This window comes from Crotalus tigris, unplaced genomic scaffold, assembly GCF_016545835.1.
Source record: "Crotalus tigris isolate CLP2741 ecotype Arizona unplaced genomic scaffold, ASM1654583v1 scf7180000017961.1242950, whole genome shotgun sequence".
Lineage (NCBI taxonomy): Eukaryota > Metazoa > Chordata > Lepidosauria > Squamata > Viperidae > Crotalus > Crotalus tigris.
The window spans coordinates 792,460-807,733 of record NW_024096745.1 but is presented as its reverse complement, the minus strand read 5'-3'; the positions used below and the strand labels follow the sequence as shown (position 1 = coordinate 807,733).

The following is a 15,274-nucleotide window of genomic DNA, read 5'->3' as shown; positions in this document are numbered from 1 at the left end:
GTAGTATATGTATATATCTATGTATATATTGGATGGGGAGGGGAGGAGAAAAGGCTGTATTAGAGCTTCAATAATTTTGTTTATTTACCTGCTAGCAAGTATATTTATTATATGTATTTATGCTGTGTTAAAAATCTGCTTTACTGTTTCCTTTCCTGGAAATGTGCTGAAGATTTCAGGATTCCATTGGGTATTGTATGATTCAGTTCAAGATTTCTCAGTAACCCAATTCAATTCCAACTGATTAAAAATTCCATTCAAAAGTGTTTTGCTTGTAGACTGTGATGCAGAAACTTCAAAATACTTGAAGTCTGATCACTTTTTGCCAAAATGAAATGAAAGTAGCAAGGTACCAGTGAGTACCAGTGAGAGGATGGCCAAAAGTAAGTGGTTTTCCAACTTGTTAGTATAATCACTCCCTCACCACTGAAAAAAAATATGTGGATTTCCTAAGCACGGACAAGAATTCAGCCACCATTTCAGGCCACAATGGACTGCACATTAATTTACAGGACGAGTGGGAAGAAAATGCTATGCATTTGAGTTGCTAAGGTAGAAGAGCCAACAACACCCTCATATTAGCAATGGGCAATCAAGTCTCCATTTAATCTTTATTCATGTGGTAGCCACTCACTCATTGCAAGAAGACTTAAAGCTCAGTAATACATAATTTAAAAGTAAGGACAACCTTGGGTCCATATTTAGAAAGCTGAAAGTTTAGCCAAATTCCTACTTCTACACAGAAGTGTAAGTGTCTGTTACTTCGAGACAGAGAAGTTTAGGATTCATGTCTGGCTATATTAAAAGAATTGAGAGCTGAGAAAGTGAATGATATTCAAAATTATTGTTAGTCCCCCTATACAGAAAAGGTCTGATAGGCAGAGAATTTAATGTAATACATGTCATTGGTTACTTCCTTGTATCAGTCTCTTTCCAGGGAAACAATAATTATGGATGTTGGAAAATGTAGTTCAGCCACATTTGGAGAGCTAAACATTTTATTTATTTTATTTATGAGACTTATATACCGCTTTAAGTGCAAGCACTCTCTAAGCGGTGTACACCAGTAAGCAATGTATATATATATTTACATTGCCCCCAACAATCTGGGTCCTCATTTTACCTACCCCGGAAGGATGGAAGGCTGAGTCAACCTTGAGCCGGTGAGATTTGAACCGCTGACCTGCTGAATATAGTGTTACCGAGCAGCCTAAGACTGTTTCTCCATTAGTGTGAAAAAAAATCTCTTGAGTTTCTTGAAACAGTCCTATGAAAAAAGGCATAATATGGTACATCCATTATGTACTTGACACTTCTTCCCTATGACATTGAAGGAAAATAATTGGTAATTACGGAGAAAATGTCTTTCACGGTTTTATGCCTCTCTTCCTGTGCACGGATTTCATTTAAATACAGTTAAGCAAGATGGAAAGTTCATCTTTCACTTTTTAGAAGAGAGGTCTGCTGGGCTGGCAGACTTTCAGTACAGTGTTTGCCAATAGGTCAAAGCTTCAGTACATTAAAAACTTTCTTCTTATGTGCATACCCACTGGGCTTTTTGCTTTCAGAATGGGTAAGATTAGGCAAATGCAGAAAAGGAAGACAAAATTAAACAAATAAATTAAGACATGAGGTAGAGCAAAGCAAGCAGACTACATAAATGGGATATTCACATGTTAAACAAGACACATTCCATAAGCAAATCTCTCGTTGTCGTGACCTTTAACTGAGTGAAATGGTGCATTATAGGGTAACAATTTTTGAAACAAGGTACTTCAAATGGGCGAACTTACAGAATGTGTCCAAACTACAGAACCCAAAGGAATGATATTTGGGGAAATTGTGGCTGCTTCAGTGCTGCGGGCTGTTGCTGTGCTGCTGTGGTATATAATGTATATCTGGCAGTAGGAGATGACCTGGATTCTGTTGTCCCTAAGAGTTTTCTCAGAAGTTTCAGGAGATCAATAAATGGAAATTAAAGTCTGGAGCTGATAGATGAGGAATAGAACTGAAGGAATAGCACAGGTGTGAGTTAAGATTGAAGCTTATACTATGCTGTTGAAGGAGGCATTTCTGTTATTTTTCTGGTACTGCATTGCTGGGCTGTTAACCTGGTTTACAGAGGCAAGAACAGAAAGATATGGTGTTTGGTTGCTAGCAGTGTGCTGATAAAGTCAGTTGGATTTACTGAGCTCTTGTCTTCTTGTAGGAAGAATCTATGAAGCTGACTAGGCAACATCTTATGTTGTGAGATTTTGTGGTGGACTGTGGAGTCTGATGAAATGTTAGGGCACAGGTGTCAAACTCAATTGTGTCATGTGATGTGTCATGACGTATCGTGACCAAAAATAGCTAACTGAGAGATTTGTAAGGCCTTTCCCCTGAAGCTTACTGTTTAAAAGGCCTAAACAGAAGGAAATGCATTTGGTAGGCGGAGAAAAAACAAGAAGGTTGCTGCTGATGTTTTCTAAGAGGAAGGCAATATAACTGTTAAGTTCTGATTATTCTCAAACGGAACCTATGTATCTTCTCAGCTGGCTTATACTCTGCTCACCTGTTGTAGTTTTTTCCTTTTAATGTTTATTTTTCTTTTTGTGTTTCTGTCTTGAGTTTTCACTTTGTCCACTTCTTCTCTGTTATCAAGACAAGATGGTTCCTTCGGGTGTCAATTAGGAAAGAGAAAAGGTCAACACAGGATACCAGAACAATGACAATTCATCTGTTTTATGAAGTATACTAATACGAAGAATGGGAAAATAATAATAGTAATTAAGAACAGCAGCAAGATGATGTAGGGAGGCCAAGGTTGTAAACAGATTCTTCATAGCAGATGTTCATTCTTGACATATGAAAAACCAATAGACGGTATAGTAGCCTTTTCCAAGCTGGAGGCCTTATTTATATGTGAACTTCAGCTCCCAAAAATGTCAGCATGTTGGCTGCAAATATTGAAAGTTGAAGACCACATCATCTAGCAGATGCCAAATTGAGGGAGATTTACCTATATGTAATAGGTATTTCTTTAGTCCTTTCATATACCAGTTTTTTTATTTACTGAAGCATTTTTGAGAGCACTTTCAGCGTTAGGAATCTACTGGATATGGACAGTACCTTTTCTATAATCATTTTAATAAACATTTTATGGAAGACTTCCTCATCCTATTTATATTTATTAAATAGTTACGAAAACAAACAATTCCATAGAGAAAGAAAAGTGGGAGATGGTTGATGAGAACAGCGTGTTTTCATGAAGAACTCTGTGATAAACTGAAAAGTTAAGTTTTAAAAAAATGGGAAAGGGACATATCAGGAAATACCCTGAATTTGTAAACATGGAATCAGGAAGAGTGAGCAGAGGCTTACAAAGGGAATGTCAAAAACAAAAACAACAAGAACAGTCATTTGAATATGTGCAGAACAATAGAAAAGTTAAACCACTTGTTGGAGAAGATGCCGAAGTGCTTAGAGAAGCCAGGGAGAAAGCCAAACTGCTTAATTCCTATTTTGTCTCTGACTTTTTTTACAAGATTAAAAAAATGGTCCATCATGTCAGCAGTTGCAGAAGAGAAGTGCAGGTCAAAATTGGCAAGAAAGTGAAGAGAGAATACTAGCTGCTTTGAATGAATTCAATTTGCCAGAGCCAGATGGATTACATCCCAGGGTGGTAAAGGAACTGGCAGATATGATCTCAGAACCACTAACTGTAATCTTAGAGAACTGCTGGAGTATGAGGGGGGAGGATATGCTAGAAGAATGAAGAAGAGCTAATATTTTTCCAATCTTTAACAAAGGAGAAAAAGGGTACTCAGCAAAATGCATATTAACTGGCTTGATTTCAATATCTGGGAAGAGCCTAGAAAAGATAACAAAATAGTGGGTTTTCAGGAATACTAAAAGCCAGCATGAGTTTCTTAAAAACAGTTTACTCAGAGTAATTTATGCCCCCCTTTTTTCACAAGCTGATTTGATTAATAGATCATGGATGTAATGTGTCTGATCTTCAGTAAGGGAGTTGATAAAGTAGAGCACAGTCTCTTTCTTGCTGAACTGGGCAATGATTTGCAATTGGTTGAATAACCATCATGTGGTGCTTAATGGGTTCATGCCTAAGTGGAGAGAGATATGCAGTTCTGTTCAACATTTTTATGAATCACTGAGATGAGGGATAGAAGGGATGCAGAGCATACAAATGTGAGGGGGCAGTATTGCTGCCACCTCATAAAATGGGATTGGGGTTCAAAATAATCTCTATAGATTTGAATATTGGGCCTTTTGCAACCAAAAGCAGTTCAGTGGTGAGAAATGTAGGGTTCTGCACTTAGGCAGGAAAAACCAGATATGGAGATATAAGATAGGGAGGTACCTGGTTCAACAGAAGTATTTGTGAGAAGGCTCTGGGTGTCTGATAGACGCACATTAAATATGAGTAGAAATGCTTTTCAACTGCCAAAAGAGCCAATGCAGTCTTGGATTGCAGTGACAAATGTTGCAGTCTGCTGCATTGGTTAGGCATATAGGAAGGAGTGGCAGAACCTGGCGACAGAGCTAAAAGAGGGATCAACCTAGAATTTCTACAAAGCCACAAGTCTAAGTTCAACTCTTGAATTCCATTGATCCTTATCTCTTAGCAGGTGCTAACTATTAGTTGAGAAGATACCTAATTGCATAAGAATGACGTAATTCTTATGCATAATTAGCAATAAATCAGTTTAATTAGACTTTCACATGTAGACCTTACCTTTCACATCAGGTTATACCTGGAATATTATATCCAGATTTGTTTGCCACAATAAAAATGATGCTGGGGAACTGGAAAAAGTTTGGAGAAAATAAACAAAAATGGAGAGAGCCTCAGAGGCTAAATCTTATGAAGAATGATTAAAAGATCTGGGTATGCTTAGCCTAAGAAGAGAAGAATAGAATAGAGCTGGAAGGAACCTTGGAGGTCTTCTAATTTAAGCAGGATAACCTATACCATTTCAGACAAGTGACTGTGTAGTCTCTTCTTAAAAACCTCCAGGGATGGAGCACCCACAATTTCTGAAGGCAAGCTGTTCCATTGGTTAATTGTCCTCACTGTTAGGAAGTTTCTTCTTAATTCCAAGTTGCTTCTCTCTTTGGTCAGTTTCCAACCATTGTTTCTTGTCCTGCCCTCTGGTGCTTTAGAGAATAGTTTGATGCCCAATTCTTTGTGGCAGCTCCTCATATACTGGAATACTGCTATCATGTCACCCCTGTTTCTTCTTTTTTTTTAGACTAGCCAAACCCAAGTCCTGCAGCCATTCTTCATATGTTTTAGTCTCCAGGACTTTGAGTTGCTCTTCTCTGAACTTTTTCCAAAGTCTCAACATCTTTTTTGTTGTATGGTGACCAAAATTGGTTGCAGTACTCCAGAACAATAGTGGCCTCAATTATTTATTTATCAAACTTATATCACTCAATCTTACTAAAGGTGACTTTAGTAAGTAAGTAAAACAGCCAATATAAAAACATCAGATAAGAAGCGATAAACATGTCCCCCTCAGAGTTAGGTTCAATACTTGGAAGAACTGTCACCAGGAAAACAGCGTGCCCAAAGATAGGACAAAAACTAATGGATAAAAACTTTTCAGAGAGATTGAAACTCAAAATAAGGAATAATATCATGACCATGAGACCTATTAAGCAAGAACTGCCTTCTTGCAGACCTCATAGGACAGGAGTGTCAAACTCAATTTCATTGAGGGCCGCATCAGCATTGTGATCGCCCTCGGGGCCAGGTGGGTGTGGCCAGGGTGGGTGCGACCTACTGGGTGGGCATGGATGGAATGGGTGTGGCCTACTGGGTGGGTGTGGCCATCTCTACATCGTTCGTGTCAAGGGTGTCTGTGGAGACCTGGGCAGGAGTGGGATAGATCTGAGGGTCTCTGGCAGAAGTGCCAAGGCATGGTCCACTGGAGGAGCCTCACTGTTCCTCTCAGGCCATGCAGGGGGGGGGCTTATGGAACTAAGACTGAATGCATTTCAGCATAGATGGCCACTACAAAATTGTACATTGGCTCCTGGCTGGCTTGGGCCAGGGCCAAGGCAGAGGGGGCTGTTCCCTCAGTTTCCAAGATGGCTTCACGGGCCACATGAAACCACTTCATGGGCCACATCTGGCCCCCGGGCCTTGTGTTTGACATGTCTGTCATAGGACCTCTATCACCGGAGGTTTTCAAAGGTTGCATGGCTCTTGTTCTTTCTTTGCTGGCCTACTATTAAAAATCTCATCCAAAAAGTTTTTGCTTGCCACAGATCTAATCAATTGGTGCAGTATTCTTGCAATTATAAGTACATACTCTGTAGAGATAATTGTCACCTGTTGATTGATAATTCAATCCCAACCTGTTTGGCAAGAAAAAAAAAACACACAAGCTAGCTAAAATAAGCTGATATAATCAACCTGGAACCAACTGGTGGGCAACCCCCCCCCCAAACCATGGGATGATTGGACAGCAATTTATCTGGGATGATCTAAAGTCTTTGGGCAGGGAATTGGACTTAAAGAGATCCTTTATAATCATAAAAGCTATAATACAGTGTTTCTCAATTCAAACAATTTCTGGATGTGAGGATCTCAGTTTAAGCAACAGGCAGTCAGGAAACCTGTGATGTCCACACATTTTAGAAGCTGCAGAGATTGGAAACATTTTACATGTGAAAAATGAGACTGCAAAGGGCAGCTGGTTGTAACAAAATCTGAAATCATATATGGGTGTTATTTAAAGCTTCAGGGTAGATATTAGATAAAAATTTAAAAAAGTTTCTATGGGTGGGTCCGTAGCCCTCAACTTGGTTGGTTTCTCAGGTGAGATTAGTAACGGCATAGCCTCTCTCCCAAAGTGTTTCCTTATGGTGATTTAATGAAAAAAGGTTGACTCCCATTAATTACTATTGTGGTATTAAAAGGTGTGCAAACATTTTGCTGGAATGAGTAATGCATATGTTAGATACCTCAAAGTTTTAAGGAGAGTTCAAAGCTACCTCTGTGTGTTCATTCTAACATACTGGCAAGACATGGATCAGGACTGAGACAACAATGTGAACTGCGAAAGCTATTTCCATCCATCTAGAGAGCTCTTGCCTTTTGCCCAGTTGATCATCCATCACTTGGCTAGCTATCAGCAGTGCTGAGACAGCTGTCTTGATTAGATTGCTGAGAGGGGACAGGCTTTCTTCCCATCAGTCTTAATAATGTAAAGATATCTATTCTGTTTGGCGTTTCATTTCATGTATGAGATAGACTTTTAAGTTTGTTGTCTCTGGTGTATGTAGCATGTAGCATTCTTTTACATACATATTTCTAATGACCCCAGGGTCAGGTGTTTTGAAAAGCCAAATGTTTTGTCTGAAACCTAAACTTTTCAGAATAGAAAAGAAATCAGTACAACAAAATACAATCCTATCTTATCAACTCATAGGAATGTTTATGGTATCTCAGTTTGTCTTTGGGGGCAAAAAGATAACCTATGCTTGTTGTATATTATTTTGGTTTTGGGGGCAGATGTTAATGGAGACAAATGACTGAATTGGTAGTAACCCAAACTATCTGAAGCCATTTTGCCAGGGGACAAAACTGTAATTCCCGATTTGCAATTCAGCTTCTGTGTGGAAAGAGAAAATAGTTATGTATACCCCTATCTTAAAAGGTTTATAATGCAAACATAGAGCTGCAAAATGGTCCAATGGACAGAAATATATATGCAGAGGTAAGGTGGTTGAAGGAGACAAAGTTGCAACGAATAAGGCACTATTGAGAAATTATGACTTGGAAATCAACAAAGGCCAGAAACAGTTAATATTCTATAATATTAGAGCTGTGAGCCATATTTTACAGGCTGATTTGAAAAGTGTTTTTAACATGATGGGCCCATATATGATTGGCTACGACTCCTATATCATCTGCAGCTCACATGTTTATGGTAGTTGCAGTCCAGAATATCAAGAGGGCATCAATTTAGAGTAAATTGGATTAACAAGCCAAACTTTTGGCTTCACAGAAGTATTATGTGGTTTTCTGCTGACTCAAAGGCTTTCTTTTAAAGATGGAATTTATCAACTGAAATTATTATCAAATCCATGTTCTCAATTACACGGAGAAGCAATTGATTATTTAGGATAGCTTTCTCCAGTCAATGGCTCCGGTAGCTGGGAATTGTGCAGTTGTAGTCCAACAGAGTTATAGTACCAGATGTCTTAGCTATACTGCATTAAATTGATAGCAAATTCCTTAGTTCCTTGTGGAAGAATACAGCTTATAATGAAATCACTCACTACCACCTAGTAGTTAAATTCAGGAAGGTAAAACCACGTTTTTGCAAGCAGACTTTTAAAAAAATTCTGTGGAGCTCTAGCTATTGTGAAATTATTAATCTAGTAGCCTTCTCTAATTTGAAATCATATTATTAAGAAATTACAGAAAAAGCCCAAAAAATACAAATACTTTTTTTTTTAATTTTTCCATGCCCAGGTCTTTCCAAAATATTCAGAGCCAAAATTTTCAAATCCATTTTAGGACTAGTGAGATTAGGAAGTTGAATGCATGTCATTACAAACTTAATTCTCACTCCCCCCCCCAAATGAGACACTCTTTTTCCCTTTGGGAGGAATTTTGAATGGGAAAAAGGGATCTGTTTCATCAGTTAACTCATGCACACCCTGAAAAATATAGTTGAAAACGTTGGTCCCACTTAATCTGGTGTTTTCCTTTATTTGTATGGTTTATTTTGCTCTGCTGAAGAAATATAAAAAGCATTTTTGAATAAAATAAACAAATATAAAATAAATAAAGATTTTCTCTGGGAGTCAGGACTGATTCCTGGTGGCTATATAGTCATTTCTTGGCAGTAAGGCAAAAGATTTGTCACTGCCTTCTTCTGAGGTATTTCATTGACTTCCATTTTGGCCCACTGCCTTGGGATTTTCTGGTTTCTCCTAACCAATATTAACTATGTTGGATTCTGCTTGGCCTTTGTGGGATCAGCCAGGATCAGCAGTGTCAAAACATTTTTGATAAAAAATGTCAATTATTTTTATAGCTAGTATCAACCCCCTATAAAATCATACAATGTAATAATAAAGTAAATAATTAAAGTTGCCCCATCCACTTTCTACACGACTTCTCCCAGTTTTGAAACAGGGTCCTTACATGCAACACAGTCCCTTGAGTTGACAGAACTTGTATGTGTGGGATGTGTGTTGACTAATCAACACACCTAATCCTGTTTGTTCTTCTTTGTACTAGCAAGTAATGCCAATCAGCCAGCAGACAGCCATGTTCTATGTACATCAGCTCTCAAATAACCCCATGGAAAGATCTCTTTCTGCTCATGATCTTGCTATGTCACTTTCCTTTGCATCTGACAATTAAATGAGAAATGGAAATGACACTGCTAAATGCTGGGTGTTTTCAGTAATTCATCATTATCATATAGAGTCCTTAGTGCAGGGGTGTCAAACTAGCGGCCAGATGCATCACATGCAGGCCACGCCTATCCCGGCTCTGCAAAGGCAAAAAACTTCATGATACGTCACAATGCGTATCAGTATCCATGCCTTAGTGCATGGAATGCTGATCAGCATGCCATTATAAATACTTTGTCGCTCATTTTCATATGTCCTGTTGATAGGACATAGGTATATGGCTATGGAGTGCTGATATTGGAGGCCAGGATTGCAATTCCATAAAAGAGAACGATATAATTTCAAAATATTTCACTAGACCTTTGATAGGGTTGAAGTCTCTTAGATTTCAGGGTGATTGTTGTAGATAAAGAAATGTTCCTTGTTGAGCTCAAGAGTCTCTATACCGAAGGCTGATGTAGCTAACTTATTTTTGTTGAAAGCAAAATTCATTAATTTTAATTTTCAGGTTTGTGGTGGTTAACAGCATTTCATTCAGCATCTGATTAACTTTTTTTTTTTTTTACTTTGACTAGGTATATAAAATAAACCAATGAAGTAGGACAGAACCATAAATCATGAAACAGGATATGATTAGATATCATATGACCATTTTACTCATGCTTCAAAGTATAAACCACATTTGTGCTAAATGAAACTTCACTTATAGTATTCTACCCTCAACTATTGTAAATGTATTAATAAATTTGTGACCAGATCTTGGTCCAATTAAAATTTTCTATTATGTTGGAAGGGGGAAAAGTGGAGCAACTATTGTATAACAGGCAGAATTTATTTACTAAGAAAACTTACAGTATACATCAATCATTAGAATTAACTATTAGAAATTAATGTGATAACTATAATGCCATCATATTTCTGTGTAATTAAAGAAAAGCTAGAATGTGTTTCCATGTATTGCTGCAAAAGTAACAAACTTTTTATATCTTAAAAAGACCAAGATTTTAATTATGGCTTCAATTTTAATGTACTTCATTTGATACTGAAAATGGTTTTTTTTACATTTCATATTTTTTGCATAATGCTCAGACTTCAGTATTACACAAGTAAATTGATAAATAAATTAAATGTCAAGCTTGCTAAATTAGGTTTTGGTTTGTTGTATAAACTTATAAGTGGCAAGCAAATAAAGTCTGTAATTTCCACCATATGATAATAACACTTTAGGTTTTGGTCTTAGGCTTTGGGCAAGCTATAATTTTAAAGAGCACAAAATTAAGTAACAATTTGCCAGCTGAGACATTAAAGAAATACAGAAAGCCATGATTCCTTACTATGACTGAACTTGAAACCTTCACTGAAAAAAAGATATTTTTGTTTGGGGATTTGAGGGAGCTTTTTTATTAGTCTTTCTTGAGTTTGCATTGATGGGGTTGTTTTGTTAAGAAATCCTGATGTTGGAATTTAGCCCTGAATGTAAGAGTCAGCTGTACTTTCGTACTTTATGGATGAATTTTTTTTTTTTCCTTCTTCGAGGAAAAAAAACAGTCAGTTGCCTTTTGAAAAAGCACTTTTGAGGCAACTATGACTGAGAATCTCCACAGACTTTTTTTAAGGATAGCTAGGATTAGGAGCTTTAAGCCTCCCCCCCCCATTTTAGGTTAAATACAGTTGCTGGGTCATCCTGACTTAATAAAGACTGGATTAGAGTAGTAAAACAATAATATACAACAACCCGTTGTTTATAAACAAGAAAACCAAACCCTGTATATCCATCATGAAAGCCAATCTGATGTAGTGGTTAAGGCACCAGGCTAAAAACTGAGGGTCTGTGAGTTCTAGACTCACCCTAGATATGAAGGCAGCTGCTGACTTTGGATTAATCATTCTTTCCCATCGCTAGGAAGAAGGCAATGGCATATCACTTCTGAAAATCTTGCCAAGAAAACAGCAGGAACTAATCCAGGCAGCTGCCAGCAGTCAACAGTGACTGGAAGGAATATTATATATAATATATACTGCATACAATCAGATACATACCAGCACTCACACTATACAGCAATCTAATGTGTCCACCAGATCAAATTGTAATTAATCATTATGTTTTCTGGAAACATGCTTATTTAAATTACAAGTTAAGAAACTGCAATAGATATAGTTAAGATTAGGCAGAGTTTTAGTCATGGTTATCTTAAAATGGAGGTGGAAGTGTGCTGAAAGAAGTTAATTGTGAAGATTTATATTGAATGCTGGAGAATTCTGATTCAGGCTTTTTAGACAGCATCCTAAACTGCATTGAGAGTTTCAACTGTAGTAAATGAGAGTGGGAACACTTCATGTATTTTTCTGCAGGCAAATGATGTTTAGGATTGCTGTTTGGGCTGCAGGGTATAAATGCATTTGTGAAAATCATATAAAGTATCCTCATAATAATTCTGTGTCTTCTCCCACCTCTGCCCACAGAGGGCCATGAAAAACAAAAACAAAATAACTACCTTCTAATTATTCCAGTTATTTTACAAAAGCATTTCTGGCAGTCTGGTGCAGAATAGATTCTGTAATAGAAGGAGCAGTGCTTTTCTGCATCCCTATTTTGATGCAAACTAGGTATAAAAAAAATATTCTTGGAAGATCAAAAATGATCAAGATGCAATAAATGGTTAAGGCAATCTTATGTGACTGTTTGCAATGATTTGTTTTCAGGTAGTCTGTCATTGGAGACAAGAGTGAAGGATAGAAGCATAACATACCAGTTACCACTGATGGATATTTATCTTTTTTACCATAAAAGGCTCAAGGGCAGTGCCATTCTGGGATACACAAATTACTCAGAACTTGTTCTCCAGGGCATTTTGTTGAGCTAATTGAAAGGCTGTGGAGGTAGTTGTCTCTTTGGTTTTAGTAGAGACAAAGAATTTCTGGGTTTCTTTGCGCCAATTATCCTCTTTCAGCTGGCCAGCTGTTGTGTTTGTTTATAAATGCTTATAAATGCATTATTATCTTTATTTATTTAAACTGGTTATGTATTCATCCATTGCTGTTTATAAAAAGTTAAATATGTTTTTTCCCCAAAATTGTCATATTTACTGTCTTGCACCTCTTCTCTATGCATCCTTCCAACCTTTTGCAATTACTGATAGTAATTTTAACAGTGGTGTTGTTAGCATTATTAGGTGGAGTTTACCAATAATAAATCAATCAATAAAAATTCAGTTCGGTGCTACCTGACTCCAGGATGTTTTTTGGGTAGCTCGCAATGTATACAAACAAAACAAAAATAGAAGATAAATTAGAAAAGTAAAGAAAGAATAAAACTAAAACAGAAAAGGTGTTGAATACTGCCAACAACACAAAGAACAGATACAACCAATATCCAGCAAGGGGCTTCATGCACCCATGCCCAGGTCTAGGAAAACAGCAAGTCTTCAAGGCCCTTTGGAATGCTATCAGAATGGAAGCCAGCCAGATCTCAGAGGCAACCTCATTCCAGTGGGGAAGAAACTATAACTGTGAAGATTAAATAGAGCTATAACATTTATTAAACCCGAATAAGCAAAATATTCTTTTTCTGCTCCAGAAAATATTGAATACTTCCACCATCCTCATCCCCTAGCTCATTAAGGTAAATGATATCCAATCCATTGGTTGTTGCTTCCAATATCTTCTCATCAAGTTTAATCATAAGTCTTTTGACTGGTGCTGTAATGTAATGTCATCCTCCTCAAATCCTAAAGGAAAACTGCTAAATTTAGATTATGGAAACATATCTTTTCAGCCAATTTGGCATTGCAATCATCTGCATTTATAAGAGGTGTCTCAGTATGTGACGCTACTACATTGGCTACATGTTTTTTAAACTTTAGAACAACTCTCTTCAGTGTTACCATAAACTGCTGTGGGGGAAATACAGATTGGCAGCCATGAAATTAAATATGTTTTGACTTCATTGACCATAGCTTTCTTCCAATAAAGTCTCTGCCATCTTTTTTTTTAAAGGACAAATGTGTATGTGAGTTATAATATGGGATCTATTTCTTCAGCAGGGAGCAATCACAATTTGATACAAACAAAATCCACAGTGCAATCATGTTTTTTCACACAATGAATAATCCACAACGCTGGTGCTGATTGGTATTCCTTTTGTGTCTTTTTCAGGAAAAGAAATAACAGCTGAATCCTTCATGGAGAAATTGGATAATGGTGCTTTGCTCTGTCAGCTAGCAGAGACTTTACAGGAGAAATTTAAAGAAAATTGCATTGAAGTCAAATTTGGAAAGGTAAACTTACCTTAATTTAGGAAAGTACATGTATGTAAGGAGCTTTGGTTATTTTTTATGATTTCAATCAAATTTCAGTGATTTATTTCAGCTGCCTTTTTTTTGCTATATGCAAAATCACTAATGCTGGTGAAGGCTGCCTTAGTCTGGTTATATATAATCTAATGGGAAATCATGACTCAGTGTTTAATTAATGGCTGTCTTCAATGCCATTTATTGGTGCAAAATCAGGGTAAACATAAAACCAAATAAATGAGCATTTTAGAGATTATATGACTACCTATTCCTGCATTAATCTTCCCCTTGTGGAACTGCATACTAGAAGTAATAAAGCAAAGAAGCTGAAGCAATCTATACAATTTAATTACAATTTTGGGTGGGGTGTAGAAAAGATGCAGTGATGTTTAGCTCTCTTTCTGAATGTACTCTGACCTAGTATGGCCTTCTCTGAGCAATGGTAATAATTTTGTAAGAATATCTGGAGAAGCCTTTCCAGTTCTGTGGCCTGAGGTCTTTTAAAAGTAGAAATTACAAACATTAAACATAGGATCTTCCCCAGGCAAAGCTGTATTTTGCTCCTAATCTGAGCTCCATCAGTATTTTATGTATGATACTAAACAATACTTTATGACTTGATGTGTAAGAAGCATCAGCTAGATAAAAGGGGAGGAGAAAGTCCAGTGAACAGGGGATGGTGTCACACCAAACTATGGTGGCTGTTGCAAATATTCACACTTGCTTTTCCCTGGAATGGTTAGCTCTGTCTCATAAATTAAAATGGAGATAATTTCTTGCTGCTTTACTATTTATAGTAGCATTTAATTTTTTTTAAAAAAATGAATTGATGGGTTTTATTTTATTTATTTCCTGCCTTTATTGCTTTTATAAATAACTCAAGGCACAAATGGACCCTAATACTCCTCGCTCTTCATAACAGCAACTACATAAGGTGGGTTGGGTTGAAAGAGAGTGATTGACCCAGAAAGTCACCCAGCTGGCTTTCATGCCTAAAGTGAAAGTAGAACAGGGGTGTCAAATGGCCGGCCCACAGGCTGGGTGCATCATGGCGAAACCACACCCACCCCCTTGCCAGCAATGGAAAAAAAGTTGCGATATGTTGTGACACATCATGTGACATTGCGAGTTTGACACCTCTGAACTAGAACTCATAGTCTCCTGGTTTCTAGGCTGGTGCACTAGATCAAATTGATTAATAACCACTAGATCAAATTGGTCTAATGATATGGGGTTTTTTTTGGTTTATGCCAAAATATGAAAATATAGAATAACTGATAAATCTGCAGTTCCCTTCTTTCTTGAAGTTTTTTCCTCTTTCCAGAAGCTAGTTTCTTTCCTAAGGTAGTGTGAATGTCATGCAAATGAGAGCAGAAAACCTCACCCTAATGCTGTGCAAATCTGAGTGAGAGCATGAGTGTAAGCATATTATTTCACATTGCATAGCTTAAGAATGAAAAGAAGTGGCAGCATAACAGCTTTTTACTGTACCATTGCCAACATTTGCCAAGGCATGTTTCCCTTTTCATAAGTGCTATTTCTTGGGTAGAAACTTCAAGCTATAAAAACCCCGCAATTGGAAAATGCAAGTCTTAGTA

General features: G+C 37.2%; 1 protein-coding gene across 5 annotated transcripts in view; it reads left to right on the top strand.

The window, feature by feature from the left end:
• GAS2 (growth arrest specific 2) overlaps positions 1-15,274 on the top strand; it is a 178,443-nt gene that overhangs the window by 72,130 nt on the left and 91,039 nt on the right. For all 5 annotated transcript variants that reach the window (XM_039345568.1, XM_039345564.1, XM_039345565.1 and 2 more), the window contains exon 3: positions 13,540-13,661. In XM_039345568.1, the coding sequence (XP_039201502.1) occupies positions 13,540-13,661 (122 nt within the window). The remainder of the gene's footprint in view (positions 1-13,539; positions 13,662-15,274) is intronic.